The 17,062-nt window shown below is 40.1% G+C and overlaps 2 protein-coding genes across 32 annotated transcripts in view; both read right to left on the reverse strand.

Annotated features, from left to right (window-relative positions):
• The window catches only part of LOC122447884 (POTE ankyrin domain family member A-like), a 312,070-nt gene extending 303,078 nt beyond the window's left edge, over positions 1 to 8,992 (reverse strand). For both annotated transcript variants that reach the window (XM_043478616.1, XM_043478617.1), the window contains exons 1-5: positions 8,840 to 8,992; positions 7,199 to 7,336; positions 5,874 to 5,941; positions 3,328 to 3,361; positions 2,144 to 2,213 (exon numbers count right to left, since the gene is read on the reverse strand). In XM_043478616.1, the coding sequence (XP_043334551.1) occupies positions 2,144 to 2,213; positions 3,328 to 3,361; positions 5,874 to 5,941; positions 7,199 to 7,336; positions 8,840 to 8,967 (438 nt within the window). In that variant the 5' untranslated portion in view covers positions 8,968 to 8,992. The remainder of the gene's footprint in view (positions 1 to 2,143; positions 2,214 to 3,327; positions 3,362 to 5,873; positions 5,942 to 7,198; positions 7,337 to 8,839) is intronic.
• The window catches only part of LOC122447855 (ankyrin repeat domain-containing protein 26-like), a 933,540-nt gene that overhangs the window by 545,974 nt on the left and 370,504 nt on the right, over positions 1 to 17,062 (reverse strand). The window lies entirely within an intron of this gene.

The following is a 17,062-nucleotide window of genomic DNA, read 5'->3' on the forward strand; positions in this document are numbered from 1 at the left end:
GAAATGTATCCCTATTTAATTGCTCCCATGGACATGTGATTTTTTTAAGGACGTTCTTGTGTACTGAATCAAGTACTTTGACGTTAAGTTGGGTGTAGTTTATTTGTGGTATTCATTATAATCAAGAGCACATTGTAAGCAGTGTGGAAAATAAATCGAACGTTTGTAGAGTGGCAGAAGTCTCTAGAACAGGTCTGGAAGACATGGTACATCTATGTACATGGTACAGATCTAGAAGACACGGGACATATATTTTGCCTGTATTTTCAGGGCCTAGAGCAGACACATATGTTTTGTATTTATCTGTTTCCTTTTAACACTCCAACGTAGATATTTATTAATTGTGTACATCTGGTTTTGTTTTGTTTTCTTTTTTGTTGTTGTTGTTTTCTTTTCAATTGTGGTTAAGATACACACCAGGTATCTCAGTGGTAAAGAATCTAACTGCCAGTGCAGGAGATGCATTCCATGGGACGGGAATGATCAAACATGGTCACAACAGAGGCAGAGAGAGATGGACTTAAAGAATAGACACTGAAGGAAAGTATTCTGCAAGGAAAAATTAGGTTAACAGTAAAAAAAAGCAAAAAAAATGGGGGAGGAAAAGAAAGCAGAGAGAGACATTCCTAGTCAAGTACAAACTTAAGGGAATAAAATAAGCATAATAAGGCTTGTGGAAAAACACGCACAAATAAAATGTATATACAATAGATCAGTAATACATCAGTATTCTTAAGGATATACTATGAACAAAGCCTCTGTTTTATATGCTTTTATTAATATATAAATTACACATCTATACTGTTCTGCAAATTTTATGAAAATATCAACATACGTTGTCTATAAAACATATACTTAAGAAAGAGGCTTTTGTTCATAATATATCCCTAATATAGCGATCTGTATTACTCCAAAACTTTTGCTTATAAATACTACCGTATTAAAGTTGAATATTGCCACTGTAAAAAGTGTCATTTGATTAGCCACACATGGTCATCTGTCACTACCTGAATGTTGTAAAGTATTACTTGAGAGAGAGAAAAATTGATTAAGAAATATTCCTGACTATTCACTGGGAAAAAGAACTGGTAATCAAAATTCTGAGAATGTATGGCTTGAAAAGAAACATTTAATGGAACAGAAGATGGGGCAAAAAAGGTCAAAAATTTTCACCTAAATTTCTCATCTCACAACCAGTGGACAGTGAAAAAAATACTGTAACCTTTCACTTTTCACATATTTCTTATTTATTTCCTTGTTATGCAGGACCCCCTTCCTCAACATAACACAACTGAACTATATTACCTGTAACATTACATAGGATATGGTTTGTCTCTTCATTTATTCACATTCAATAACTATTAACACGGTTCTTACACTCGAGACCTATGCTACCTGCTCCAGGAGATGCACAACTGTTTCCTGAACCCCACTAGCTTACACTGACACGGGGCTCTAAGATGAACACTTAAATCACAATAACACAAAAGGTCTGAAATCTGAAGGCTTAGAATGTGACACAGGACACGGGGTAGGTCTTTTTAAAAATACAATAGAAAAAAAAATCCCGAGTTGCAGTTTTATCTCACGGTTATTAAAAGTCTCTGCTTCTATGAAGGGAAAGTCGATCAGTCGTGTCCGAATCTTTGCAACTCCATGGACTCTACGGTCCATGGAATTCTCCAAGCCAGAATACTGGAGTGGGCAGCTGTTCTCCAGGGGATCTTCCCAACCCAGGGATCGAACCCAGGTCTCCACCATTGTAGGCAGATTCTTGACTGTCTGAGTATTGCACTGTGAGTATTGCAAAAGTCATGTCCTTATGGTTTAAAATTCACAGTAACAGTCTTTATCCTTGACCAAAATTCATAGTTCCTTCATTGTGGGAAAGCTTTTCCAATACAATTTTCCTGTCACTCTATTTTCCAGCCCGTTGTTTTCTTCACCCCACTTTCATTATTCACCAAAGTTAAAAATGAACAAAAAAAACACCAGTCATATTTCTATAAAATAGTTTGCTCTGAAGAACGTTCCATTATAAACATAAAACAGAGAGAGGGACACCATTGCTGAATTTAAGAGTAAATACTACATGAAGATAAATTCAGAGTACGGAAACTGATTTCACAAGAGTGCACTGTACCTTGGTCTCAAAATCTAAGACTTCATCATCTGACGGAGGCCATGAGTCAGCACCAGGTTTGTTGGAAAACCTTTAGAGCATAAACATACAACAAAAATGAGTGAGTTCATTTCTTTAAATGAAGAAAAAAAAAGCAAGTGAACGTCTGGCTATCTATGCAGTAAACGAAGTTTCTTGACATAATTAAAATTTGGCCTCTGTTTTCAAACATTTTTTTTTTTAGATATTTTGATGTGGACCATTTTTAAAGTCTTTATTGAATTTGTTGCCATGTTGCTTCTGTCTTATGTTTTGGCTCTTTGACCCCAAGGCATGTGGGATCTCAGTTCCTCTGACTGGAGATTGAACGCACACCACCGGCATTGGAAGAAGTCTTATTAACCATCTTAACCACTGCACCCCCAGAGAAGTCTCCAAAAAAGATGTTAGTTACCTATTTCTGCTTCCATCTCTCCCAACCTATGACATATCTAGGGAAGACTCATTCTTAGTTTCCATTAACAAAGACTGACAGCCAATATATTGGCAGAGCCTGAAAATAATATGTTTTCACCAAGTCCTAATAGCTGAACTGAAAATCTAATTGATGCACTGACATAACTTTTGTTTGCCCAAAGTGGAATAAACCTGATGACTTAAAGCAGAAGGATATGCTGTTCCTTCTCCATTGTCTGTCCCTGGTTCAGAGACTAATCTGTGTCCATCAAAAATGGCAGTCTTGGTCCCTCAGCAGGGGAATCACTTATGGAGAAGGCCCCATTCCTCCCTTTACTGTAAAGGGGATACAGGAGTCCCCCGCAATGTCTAAAACTGAAAATGGACACAAGTCAAAGAACTAATTTATATGTTTCACTTATATGCTACACTGGTACTTCTCAATTTCTGCTGAGGGACACGAGAGTGGATGCTGGAGTCAGGCAGGCCAGCTGTCAAATCACAGGTCAACTCATTTTAACCATGGAATCATGGGTCAATTCATCAACCTCCCGAACCACAGTTGCCTAATTAAGCAAAGCAGGACACAGTGGTTTACGACGCTGCTCTGGTGACTCCATGAGGTCACAGATGTTACGCACATGATGCAGTCTCTGACCCAGAGCAGGACGCTCAACAAACAGTAGCTTCTCTTCTCTGTGTGTTCTCCTAGTAACACATACAAGTTTTAAGAATCCATCAAATCCTACCTGCTTAAAGAGTCTTCTTCAGAACTCGTATCCACTAGTAAAGAAAAAAGGAAGACACATTTTAAATCAACAAAAGAAAAATACAGACTATTAAAACCTCAAGACTGATGTTTTGTTTAAAAGTATTCCTTTGGAACCACACCTGGAGACCACACTAGAGGGAATAGTGATTGTACTATACTCATGGGCCATTAATGCCTGAGAACCACTCCTCTCCTTCATGGTCATCAAAGGCAGAACAGAAAAAGAAAGAACTGCTGATACAAGGACCATAATCCTAACCAACCTCTAGGAGACTGACAGAAAATGATACTACACCGTTAATAGAATCAGTACTATAAACTGACAATAGCACACTTGAACAGCACAGGATTTCTGGACTTCCATTCCCTGGAGCAGTGAACAGAGCCTACAGGTGTCTTGCTGGGACATAACACAAATTCTCTGGCTCTTCAGTTCAGGATGAAAATGCCCTATCACAAGGAAGCATGGTCTAGAGGCGCTGAACTTCAGAGCGTGGTAAAACATAGGAAACAAAGTCTTCCTGGCCCTCTTTCCAAATGCAAGAGAAGTATGAAAGATGTAGTGATTCCAGGTTTAGCAAGGATAATCTCTTGACAGGGAGGTGGGGGAGGGTAAATGGGTAAAGGGGGTCAACTGGGTGGTGAGGATGGGGACTGGACTTGTAGTGGTGAGCATGCTGCAGGGTACACGGAGGCTGAGCATTTTTAATGTTTTCAATATCTATGTGTACATACTAATAAATGTGAAAAGGATAATCTCTTGAGACTATCACCTTCCATTGTTCAAGAGTATCTGGCCCACCTAGAGCAGGATGGTCCAAACAGTGCTGTGTTCTACTGAGGGCTATCATTACATCAATCCTCCCCATTATATGGCAAAGGTTGGTAGAAATCATGCTTTTTCAGCTTGGAAGGCATTCGTCATCAGACCCTAAGCCGATGAATAACGGGAGGGAGGGAAGGAGAGAGGAAGCTATGGACTCTGGTGCTGTTGGACAACGTTTCACGCGTGTCGTCATGATCTGATGCTGGAGGGATGACTCACGTGCAGGGACTCCACGGGGAGGGGAGCGCTGCAACCTCGAGCCTGGAGGGCAGGGGCAGTGACGTTTACATGTCTGCACCCTGTGACCCAGAACAAGGCTTAGGACACAAAAGACACTGGAAAGTTATCTCTTTGGTGAACAAATGAACAAATAAACAAGAATGTCTTCTTTGAAAAGTCTGTTTCAAAAACTATAGAAATTAACCAGGGACAACTCTATTCTATTCTGAGCATACTGAAGACCAAGACTCTATGTCATCTCTGTATCTCCTCTAACGTGTAAAACCAACCTAGAGAAGTTCTTTGGTGGATGTTTTTGCTGTTTAGTCACTGAGTCGTGTCTGCCTCTCTGTGACCCGATGGACTGTAGCTCACCAGGCTCTTCTGTCCATGGGACTCCCCAGGCAAGAATACTGGAGTGGGTTGCCATTTCCTTCTCCAGGAGCTCTTCCCGATCCAGGGCTGGAACCCGTACCTCTGGCATTGGCAGGCGGATTCCTTACTGCTGAGCCCCCTGGGAAGCCCCCTTTGATTAGACAGAGGTGAACTAGGTTTAAAGGTGTTCTCAGACAGCTTGTACAATGTGCTAGATGCCACATCGAGGGGACATGGTGGTGTTTTTGCTCATGTGAACTGTGTTGGTTCTTTTATTAGAATCTGCAGAGTCCCAAGTTGATCTATTTGAAAATCTATTATGATCATCTTTTAAATAATGGCAACAGAACATGGTGTTCTTACAAAACTATACTATCATGACAAGTATCCAACACACAGAAGAAAACATCTGGTTCTAATGAAGTCAACCTATCTCACTCTTTTTGGATCTGTGAGGAATAAAATTGGTAATAGAGACCTTGTTCATACAATAGGCAAAATAACCGGTGCTTCTCAACTAGGCATCGCTTTTCTGAGCTGTACTATTGGAAGGTATCTTCCGAAAGTAATCTCCTCCTGGTATGCTGCACACTGGTTCAGCACTGCAGCTCTTCTTCTTTATCACTTCTTATCCTACCAGGAAGGGACTGTTGAGGTTCCCAGTTTAAACGATGGTAACTTTTTTAATGAGACCAATCACTACACAGTAAGTAATAACTACTCATTCACTAAATGCAAACTATTTGTAAAAATTAAAGCTCCACTTTTATAAGAAGTCAATTTGCTATAATAGGATTACAGATGAAATATATATCATACGAACTCAAACATTTTTTGTAATGTACATAAAAATCTAATACAGGATTTTAGGGGCTGTAATTAAATACATGGAATGCTTTTCAGACAATACTGTCTCTGATGTTAAATTACCTACAATTAACTTCTTTAACAATTCTGAAGACTAGACTATTAAGAAATTCATTTAAAAACACATGCAATTTACACTAATTTTATCATAGTTCTTTGATTATTGAAATTTCCTCACTCCTACGTTATCTATGTTAGAATCACCAAGAGTAGTTCATTATTATCAGATGACGTACCTGGGTTGCTCTTTTCGGGAGGAGTTTTCGGCCTCTTTTCTTTATATTCAGAGATCAGTTGGCAAATGCTATGTGTTAAAAATGTGATAAATAATATTTTAACACTAATAGCGAAAAAAACTACCAACTATGTTAAATTCTTAGATTATTTCAGACAATGTTAGCGATAATATCAAAACTACAATTGTCCCATACATTTCAAGTTTCTAAGTTCTACCAAGTTTTATTTACCATGTATTTAAAGGAGAAACAAAAGGAAGATGAAGTAGTCATGAACTGAGGGCAATAGAGCTCAGCAGATTAACTAGATTTAGCTTGGCATATGAAAACTCTTTCCAACTCGCAAATCCTAGCTCTGTAACCAACTGCTCTTTGTTCCGAGAGAATTGCTTCTCTTGAGTTCAAAGTCATCCTCTCCACAACTGGGATCTTACTGCCTTATTTCACAAGGGGATTAAGAGGAGGTAATGAGACAATATATCCCCAAAATGCTTGCAGAAACAGTCAAAGAATGGAATAATTTGCTCTTGAACGTTGTTGTTGGAACTACTTTGGAATTCCAAGTAAAACCAATGTGTGTTTTCTTATATGTTTAGCATTCAAGGGTTTCAGGAAACTGTTATTAATTATGGTGATTAGTGTTCTCTGTGGTTTGTAATTTAGGGAATCTCAGCTCTTATATAATTTGTACCTACATTTATTTATAAAATATGAACTCACTACATTAGGTAACATAATTATCCCCCATTACTGCAGCTAATCACACCAAGCACAGAAAACTAATCACAATCAAGACCTGGCCTGGACCACTACCCTCCCTTCTCTACCTGCTCAAACTCTCAACCAGCAGATCTTTCTGACAATGATGCTTAATCTCCATGTTCATCTCTGATGCACGTGGAAGACATAACCCTACTCTTACAGTGGATACTGGCAAGTCCCAGGCAGGGCTTACCTCTCTGAATTCCTCTCTGAAGTAACTTACTTGAGATTTAAGGAGTTCTGGTGAATGGGTTCCTTGTGAGACAGACTCAGAAAACATTTACGGTTGAGGCAGATAAATCCTTTGGAAGATTTTCATTGTTGCAGGAAACAGACCCCATGAGGGGGCCAACCCTCCATGTAACTATGGAATCTCAGGCAAGCTGACACCCACTACTCTGGGAAGGACGACAGGGAACCTATGACCCAAGGAAAGGTGCCCCCACAGGATAGAAGCTGCCTGCACCGAACAGAAAACTCTCACTGGTCATGTAACAAGTGACAGTGAAAATTCTTTTTGGCGGCAGTTTAGTGATCACGGGCACTTTAATGTGGACACTTACATATTAAAACCACTCAGAGCAGCATATTCTTCTGCAGTCCGTCCAAAGACATCTTGAGAAAAGACGTCAGCACCTCGCTGCAGGAGAAGGCTGACGACACTCATAGACTCGTAACTGACAGCAAGGATGAGGGCGGTTCTACAACAACAGAGAGACGACGTCACCCTCAGGAAGCTGAGTGAACTCACAGAAACAGCTCGTTTGATGTGCTTTACCAAGGTAACATCTTGCCCTCCCCGTGAAGAACTGACCATTTACACGCTCAAGTGTACATCCTTGTAAATGACCTCCAAGGCTGAAATGAAGCGACGGAAAAGCAGCCTCCTGTCCCATTGGGATGGCACATAGCAGCACTTACTATTTCAAAAGTCCCTGATGGGGACTTCCCTGGTGGACCAGGGGCTGTGACTCCAGGCTCCCAAGGCAGGGGGCCCAGGTTCCATCCCTGGACAGGGAACTTCATCCCACATGCTGCAACTGAGAGTTCCCACGACTAAGACCCCACGCAGTCAAATAAATAAATGCTTTTCAAAAATAATATCAAAGTCCTTCATGGACAAGAAACTGTGCTAAGGTCACTTATCTGAGGCAGGTGACTATTTAAGGAACGAATCCCCCATTTCCTCCTTAGTCTGATATATTATGCTTCAAAGTCAGCTAGAGGGTGGGTTAAGCAAAGGCTATTTGCTGGCTTAAAACAAAAATATTAACAATAATGGAAATAAAAATAGTCACCGTGGCACTTAATGATGTGGACAAGCATGTGCTCTTCACTAAATGAAATACTATGTCTACGCACAGCCACCTTTGAAGGACGCATTACTATTTGCCCTTTTGCATCAGGAAACTTATTTGCTGATGATAAGTAATGTGCCCAAGGTCATAACCCTAACAGGGAGGAAAGCTAGGAGCTGAACCCAGTCTGAATCTAAAGCCCATCATTTTCGTCTGTATCATCCACCTCTGACTTATCTTTGTTGAAGCAACTGTTTATCCAATTAAACCTATCATTCTTCCTTCTACCTTCATTTAAAATGAAAACATCGAAATGTACTAGAAATAAAAAGGGATAAAAACTGATGAGCCCACAGTATCTGGTGACAGTGATTACTAATCACTTTTTCTTGTTGTTTAGTCACTAAACTGTGAAGGACTCTTCTGCAATCTAATAACATCAGTATTTTTCAAAGAAAGTAATTGAAAGCAAAGAGTCACCCAAAAGACAAAATCAAGTCCTTTATGTTTAGTATGCATCTTTTAAGGAAAAATATACACGAAGTAGAGGTTAAACAATCATTATAAAAGAATTAAGAAATTCGATACTGTCATAAGGTAAACTAAAAAGCAGAATCCATATTGTATAAAGCTAATGAAACTAGTATGAAATCCCTCAGCTCCTACAAGATCAACCAGAAAAAAGAACAGGTTGCATATGACATCACTCAGTATTATAAAGGAATATGAATCCTGCTATATACCTCTGCTATATAGTTTTTCACGACTCCCAGTCAGAATAATTGGTTTTCTACCTGACTGATGAAGTGTTGATCACAAATGACACCTTATTAATTTAATCTTTATCTTGATGTTAGCACCCAAGAACAGCACTAAGGTTTTTAAAAAGAAAAAGAACAACTGTACCTTTTCATCTTATCAACCGCGTGTACATTTGCTTCTTTCTTTACTAAAAATTCCACCATTTGCTGTTTCCTTTCACTTATGGCCAATAATAGTGGTGTGAGGTCATCCTGTAAAACAGGAAAAACCATTTCGAATGTACCCAGTTAACCTATTTCTAAACTGAACTGAAAATCATGCAATAGATTCTCTGAACTTAAACATATAATTCAGAAAGCAAATAAACGGGAGCCCTTCCTCCTCTTCCCCCGGCGCACCTTCTATCTCTTCAAGATGCTCCTCCTCCTGGCCTTCCCTGGGGGTCCAGGGGCTAAGATTTGAGCTCCCAAGCAGGGGGTCCAGGTTCCATCCCTGGTCAGGGAACTAGAGTCCAAGTGCCGAAACGCAAGATCCCACCTGCCACAACTAGACCCAGTGCAGCCAAATACGTCTTTTGAAAAGGGAAAGAATAAAATGCTCCTCCTCTCCCTCTTCCAAAGATGAACCACAGAGTCATTCTCTAAAACCCACTTTCAACATTTACTGGTTCCAAGGATCTTTGCTTCTATCATAGTATCTATCAGGAATATTGCAGTATTTACTTGCTCTATTACTAGTCTCAACACTCCTCCAGAGAGAATCAATTAGCTACTTGATTTCGTAGCTGCATATTTTAGGAGCAATGCTGAGGCAGGAATACATCATATTATCTGTAGCATGCATAACCTATCCAAGGATGACCAAGAGTAACCTCATGAGGTTTACAGACATTCCAATGGGAATGTTATCCTCTACATGAACATGCAAAGAGAAAGGTTGTTTTCTTTTCTTCCAAAGAAACCAACTGTGGGCACCATGTTTCTCGGCTTTCTCAGCAAAGTCTCTTGAAATTTAATCTTACTCATTCTCCTTTGCTTGTTCCTTCCCCCGCCCTTAAGTTAAACTGACAGGTCAGCATTAGCTAGATGCTGTTTGATGCAGAACAACACCGCTTATCTTCAAAGACCTTTCTTGACGGCTCTCATGTGATGACCTCCAGACCTCCAGGAAGAAGCTTCCTGAATCCCAGAGTTCTGGTCTCTGTCTTGCTTTACAGCTCTTAGTGAAGGATTACAAGGTAAGTTACCAATAAATATGCACTCAGCATTTTCTCGGGGAGTTGCTCTTCCGTGAACTCTCCCCACGCTCTCTCTCATAATCCTGTGTGTCTGAGAGACTCATTCAGTGTGAAACCGCCACAACCAACTTAAAAATTCTAATTTGAAAAATTCAATCCCATCCTTAAGAGATTCTTTTAAAATATGGAATCAATTATAGATTAATTAGACTGTCTTCAAAACTTTGAAATAGTTATCAAAATAAACTATAAACCAAGAATTGGAAACTCAAATGCTTATGGAGGGGGAAACCTGGTGACCTAAGTGAAAAAGCCAGGTGAGGCTGGCAAACCCGCAAACACACGCCCCATACAGAAGGGGAGGCCTCCACATGCAGACCAAACAGTAGAATGGGCTCAAGGGGGACCAGATTTGGGTCTCTGAGAAGCCTGAAACGCAGACATCAGCATGAGTGTGCTAAATTTTAAATGTTGACTCAGGTTGTGGAGGTAGGTAAGCTAAACATAACCAAGGACCACATTTGGTCTGTAGCCCATTTGTGCTTTTACGTTTTGCTGTTTCCAAACAGGTGGGTATAAAGCAAATATTTGTATGTGAAAGCTTTCCTTTCTTGAGTATCATGTGGTTCACAAGAAAAGTGGGTCTGAATATGTAATAAAAATTGCTATTGACTCATAATTTTATTAAAATAAATTTAAAAAACAAGACTCAAAATTCCCACTTGAAGAATGTTTCCACTGCTTGTTAAAACTACAATCTCTTTCTAGAATTCTCCCAGATTATTAACCAAATGGTTAGTGAGTTCCTAAGACTGCTGAAACTAAATGATTCAAACAATCCCCATCTGGACTAACTTCATGGGTTTTGATGTTTAAAGCTGTCCTCTCGCTTATGCCAGGGCTCAGCAAATCTAACAGACACACTGCAAGAGTCTGTCCTGCTGACACCAAAAGAAGGCTCATGAATTACTGTTACCGCAGTCAGGAAAACCCTGTTGGTAACAAACACTGTTGACCTAATGACCTGGTTGGTAACAGAAGGTGTAAAATTCTTAAAGGGTCAGACTCTACAGATGAAGTGACTTGGCCATGAGCAAATCTCTAAAGACGCTTGGAGTGTCACTGAATAATTAGTGGTTGGAAGAAAAAGGAGTTATATCACTCAAGCCAATAGATGTTGCCAAAAATGTTCCTTTTAACTTCTCAATCACAGAGGCAGAGGAAAAAGTCAGGCTAATATTGCTGCAAAGGAGGGAGCTGATGGAAGTAGCTAGCATTGATCAAACTCCAACTCTTCTAATGCAGATGACACCACCCTTATGGCAGAAAATGAAGAAGAACTAAAGAGCCTCTTGATGAAAGTGAAAGAGGAGAGTGAAAAAGTTGGCTTAAAGCTCAACATTAAGAAAACTAAGATCGTGGCATCCGGTCCTGTCACTTCATGGCAAATAGATGGGGAAACAGTGGAAACAGTGGCTGACTTTATTTCAGGGGGCTCCACAATCACTGCAGATGGTGATTGCAGCCATGAAATGAAAAGACGCTTACTCCTTGGAAGGAAAGTTATGACCAACCTAGATAGCATATTAAAAAGCAGAGACATTACTTTGTTAACAAAGGTCCATCTAGTCAAGGCTATGGTTTTTCCAGTGGTCATGTATGGATGTGAGAGTTGGACTACAAAGAATGCTGAGTGCCAAAGAATTGATGCTTTTGAAGTGTGGTGTTGGAGAAGACTCTTGAGAGTCCCTTGGACTGCAAAGAGATCCAACCAGTCCATCCTAAAGGAGATCAGTCCTGGGTATTCATTGGGAGGACTGATGTTGAAGCTGAAACTCTAATACTTTGGCCACCTGATGCAAAGAGCTGACTCATTTGAAAAGACCCTGATGTTGGGAAAGATTGAGAGCAGGAGGAGAAGGGGACAACAGAGGATAAGATGGTTGGATGGCATTACCGACTCAATGGACGTGAGTTTGGGTGGACTCCAGGAGTTGGGTGGAGGCCTGGCGTGCTGCGGTTCATGGGGTCACAAAGAGTCGGACACAACTGAGTGACTGAACTGAACTGACTCAATAAATGTTGCTGTTGTCAGTCACTCGTGTCTGACTTCTTTTGACCCCAAGGACTATAGTTTGCAAGACTCCTCTGTCCATGGGATTTTCCAGGCAAGATACTGGAGTGGGTTGCCATTTCATTCTCCAGGGGATCTTCCTAACTCAGGGATCAAGCCTGGGTCTCCTGCATTGCAGGCAGATTCTTTACCGTCTGAGCCACCAGGGAAGCCCACTCAATAAATATTCACTCTTTAAGGAAAAAGGAAAAATTAGCCTTTATTTTGTGTGGGTGCAATGAAGTTTGTCCTGTTAAAGAAGTCTTTGGTAGACAGGTGACAGACACTGGTACAGGTTGGGGGCAAGCTGCAGAGCCTCAGGGAGGAGGGCTGGATCTCGGCTGGAAGCCTGTGGAGTTAAGTGACGAGGAAATGCAGAAGAACAAACAAGGCAAAGAACAGAATGAATTCTTTCACAACTGACCCATTTATCAATATTTGTTTTGTGTTTATCTGTCCCAGAGGACACAATGGTTGGACTCAAGGTGATAAAATGTGGAGGGGAGAGTCAAGGGGGTGGGAAACTGGAGAAATTCAGAGAAAGAAAGAGGCCTGAAGAAGGCTGTAAGATATTTGTAAGGGCGTGGCCTTCCCCCTGAAGCATCTGTGTAAGTTGTGGTATGTGTTAGGGGAAAGAATTATAAGAAGTTTCACACCAGAGAAACCTGAAGAGAATCTGACTTTGTTGCCAAGTTTTCAGTAAAAGAGGACAAAACTAATTTTTTCTAATGATGTGTGTCATCAAATGTCATCCAGAAATGGAGAGCAGCTTTCACAAAGGTTTCCCTGATAGCTCAGTTGGTAAAGAATCCACCTGCAATGCAGGAGACCCCAGTTCGATTCCAGGATCGGGAAGATCCGCTGGAGAAGGGATAGGCTGCCCACTCCAGTATTCTTGGGCTTCCCTGGTGGCTCAGCTGGTAAAAAATCCAACTGCAATGTGGGAGACCTAGGTTCGATCTCTGGGTTGGGAAGACCCCTGGAGAAGAGAAAGGCTACCCACTCCAGTATTCTGGCCTGGAGAATTCCATGGACTCTATAGTCCATGGGGTCACAAAGAGTTGGACACAACTGAGCAACTTTCACTTTCAACCCTACCCCCCCCCCCCACACACACACAAATACAGCTAGATGTTCCTTGACTCGCAAGTCTCTTTAGAAAGCAACTTGCAAAATGATACCTTGCTTCATCAGATCAAGCAAATGAGGAGTCAGATGAAAGAGAGAAGCCACACTCTTTTGCAATGTAATCTTGGAAGGAACCACCCATTACTTTTGCTGTATTCTATAATGAGAAATTAGTTCACATTCTAGGCCCAGCCCATATTCAAAGGGAGGAGATTATACAAGGAAGTGAATACGAGGAGGCAGGCATTGTGATCCATTTCAGAAGTTACCCACATGTATATACTATACGATGCCATTTCAGTTCAGTTCCATTCAGTCACTCAGTCGTGTCTGACTCTTTGAAACCCCATGGATCACAGCACTCCAGGCTTCCCTGTCCATCACCAACTCCCGGAGTTTATGCAAACTCATGTCCATTGAGTCGGTGATGCCATCCAACCATCTCATCCTCTGTCGTCCCCTTCTCCTCCTGCCTTCAATCTTTCCCAGCATCAGGGTCTTTTCCAATGAGTCAGCTCTTCGCATCAGGTGGCCAAAGTATTGGAGTTTCGAAAAGGTGTGAAAAATACAAAGAGCATGAAAAGGTCTGAAAAATTTGATGAGCACGAAAAGGTGTGAAAAACATTAAGAGCATGAAAATGTCTGAAAAACATAAAGAGCACGAAAAGGTGTGAAAAATATGAAGAGCATGAAAAGGTCTGAGAAATATGAAGAGCACTAAAAGGGGTGAAAAATATGAAGAGCACAAACAGGTCTGAAATGTACGAGGAGCACGAAAAGGTGTGAAAAATATGAAGAGCACAAAAAGGTCTGAAATATATGAGGAGCCCAAAAAGGTGTGAAAAATATGAGGAGCATGAAAAGGTCTGAACAATATGAGGAGCATGAAACGATCTGAAAAATCTGAAGAGCATGAAAAGGTGAGAAAAATATGAAGCATGAAAAGTTGTCAAAAATACAAAGAGCATGAAGAGGTCTTGAAAATACGAGGAGCATGAAAAGGTGTGAAAAATACGAGGAGCATGAAAAGTTGTGAAATATATGAAGCGCATGAAAAGGTCTGAAAAATATGAAGAGCATGATAAGGTGTCAAAAATATGAAGACCACAAAAGGTCTGAAATGTAAGAAGAGAACGAAAAGGTGTGGAAAATACGAGGAGCATGAAAACGTGTGAAAAAAAAGGGGAGCATGAAAAGGTCTGAAAAATAGGAGGAGCATGAAAAGGTGTGAAAAATATGAAGAGCCTGAAAAGGTGTGAAAAATATGAAGAGCATGAAAAGGTCTGCAAAATATGAAGAGCACCAAAACGTGTGAAAAATATGAAGAGCATGAAAAGGCCTGTAACATATGAAGAGCACAAAAGAGTGTGAAAAATATGAAGGCCATAAAAAGGTCTGAAATGGACGAGGAGCCCAAAATGGGGAGAAAAAAACGAGGAGCATGAAAAGGTCTGAAAAATATGAGGAGCATGAAACGGTCTGAAAAATCTGAAGAGCATAAAAAGGTGTGAAAAATACGAGGAGAATGAAAAGGTCGGAAAAATACGAGGAGCACGAAAAGGTGTGAAAAATACAAGGAGCACGAAAAGGTGTGAAATATACAAGGAGAGTGAAAAGGTCTGAAAAATCCGAGGAGCATGAAAAGGTGTGAATAATTCGAGGAGCATGAAAAGGTGTGAAAAATATGAAGAGCACAAAAAGGTCTGAAATATACGAGGAGCCTAAAAATGTGTGAAAATAACGAGGAGCATGAAAAGGTCTGAAAAGTATGAGAAGCATGAAACGGTCTGAAAAATCTGAAGACCATGAAAAGATGAGAAAAATATGAAGAGCATGAAAAGGAGTCAAAAATACAAGGAGCATTAAGAGGTCTGGAAAATATGAGAAGCATGAAGAGGTGTGAAAAATACAAGGAGCATGAAAAGGTGTGAAAATACGAGGAGCATGAAAAGGTGTGAAATACATGAGGAGCATGAGAAGGTGTGAAAAATACGAGGAGCATGAAAAGCTGTGAAAAATACGAGGAGCATGAAAAGGTCTGAAAAATGCGAGGAGCATGAAAAGGTGTTAATAAACGAGGATCCTGAAAAGGTGTGTAAAATACTAGGAGCATGAAAAGGTGAGAAATACGAGGAGCATGAAAAGATCTGAAAAATACGAGGAGCATGAAAAGGTGTGAAAAATACGAGGAGCATGAAAAGGTGTGAAAAATATGATGAGCATGAAATGGTGTGAAACATAAGAGGAGCACAAAATGGTTTGAAAAATATGAGGAGCATGAAAAGGCCTGAAAAATACGAGGAGCATGAAAAGGTGTGATAAATACGAGGAGCTTGTAAAGGACTGAAAACTACGAGGAGCATGAAAAGGTCTGCAAAATACGACGAGCATGAAAAGGCCTGAAAAATACGAGGAGAATTAAAAGGCGTGACAAATAGGAGGAGCATGAAAAGGTGTGAAAAATATGAGGAGCATGAAAAGGTGTGAAAAATATGAGGAGCATGAAAAGGTCTGAAAAATACGAGGAGCATGAAAAGATCTGAAAAATACGAGGAGCATGAAAAAGAGTGAAAATCACGACGAGCATGAAAAGTTCTGAAAATTACAAGGTGCATGAAAAGGTCTGATAAATACGAGGAGCATGAAAAGGTCTGAAAAATATGATGAGCCTCAAAGGTGTGAAAAATATGAAGAGCATTAAGAGGTCTGAAAAATTTGAAGAAAACGAAAAGGTGTGAAAAATAAGAAGAGCACGAAAAGGTCTGAAATATAAGAAGAGCACGAAAAGTTCTGAAATATAAGAAGAGCACGAAAAGGTGTGAAAAATAGGAGGAGTATGAAAAGGCATGAAAAATACGAGGACCATGAAAAGTTATGAAAAATATAAGGTGCTTGAAAATGCATGAAAATTCGAGGAGCATGAAACGGGGTGAAAAATACTAGGAGCATGAAAAGGTTTGAAAAATACGAGGAGCATGAAAAGTTCTGAAAAATATGAAGAGCATGAAAAGGTGTGAAAATAACGAGGATCATGAAAAGGTCTGAAAAATACGAGGACTACGAAAAGGTGTGAAAAATACAAGGAGCATGAAAATTTGTGAAAAATACGAGGAGCATGAAAACGTGTGAAAAATACGAAGAGCATGAAAAGGTGTGAAATCTACGAGGAGCATGAAAAGGTGTGAATAATATGAGGAGCATGAAAAGGTCTGAAATATAAGAGGAGCATGAAAAGGTGTGAAATATACGAGGTGCATGAAAAGGTGTGAAGAAGATGAGGAGCATGAAAAGGTCTGAAAACGAGGAGGAGCATGAAAAGGAGTGAAAAATATGAAGAGCCTGAAAGGTGTGAAAATTATGAAGAGCATGAAAAGGTGTGAAAATTTTGAAGGGCACGAAAAAGTGTGAAAAATATGAAGAGCACAAAAAGGTCAGAAATATACGAGGACCCCGAAAAGGTCTGAAAAATAGGAGGAGCATAAAGAGGTCTGAAAAATATGAGGAGCATGAAATGGTCTGAAAAATCTGAAGAGCATGAACAGGTGAGAAAAATATGAAGAGCATGAAAAGGTGTTAAAAATACAAGGAGCATGTAGAGGTCTTGAATATATGAGGAGCATGAAAAGGTGTGAAAAATACGAGGAGCATGAAAAGGTGTGACAAATACGAGGAGCATGAAAAGTTGTGAAAAATATGAGGAGCATGAAAAGGTCTGAAAAATCGAGGAGCATGAAAAGATCTGAAAAATACGAGGAGCATGAAAAGGTCTGAAAAATATGAAGAGCACGAAAAGGTGTGAAAAATAAGAAGAGCATGAAAAGGTCTGAGAAATATGAAGAGCACTAAAAGGTGTGAAAAATATGAAGAGCATGAAAAGGTCTGAAAAATA

Source organism: Cervus canadensis, chromosome 10, assembly GCF_019320065.1.
Source record: "Cervus canadensis isolate Bull #8, Minnesota chromosome 10, ASM1932006v1, whole genome shotgun sequence".
In the NCBI taxonomy this organism is placed as follows: domain Eukaryota; kingdom Metazoa; phylum Chordata; class Mammalia; order Artiodactyla; family Cervidae; genus Cervus; species Cervus canadensis.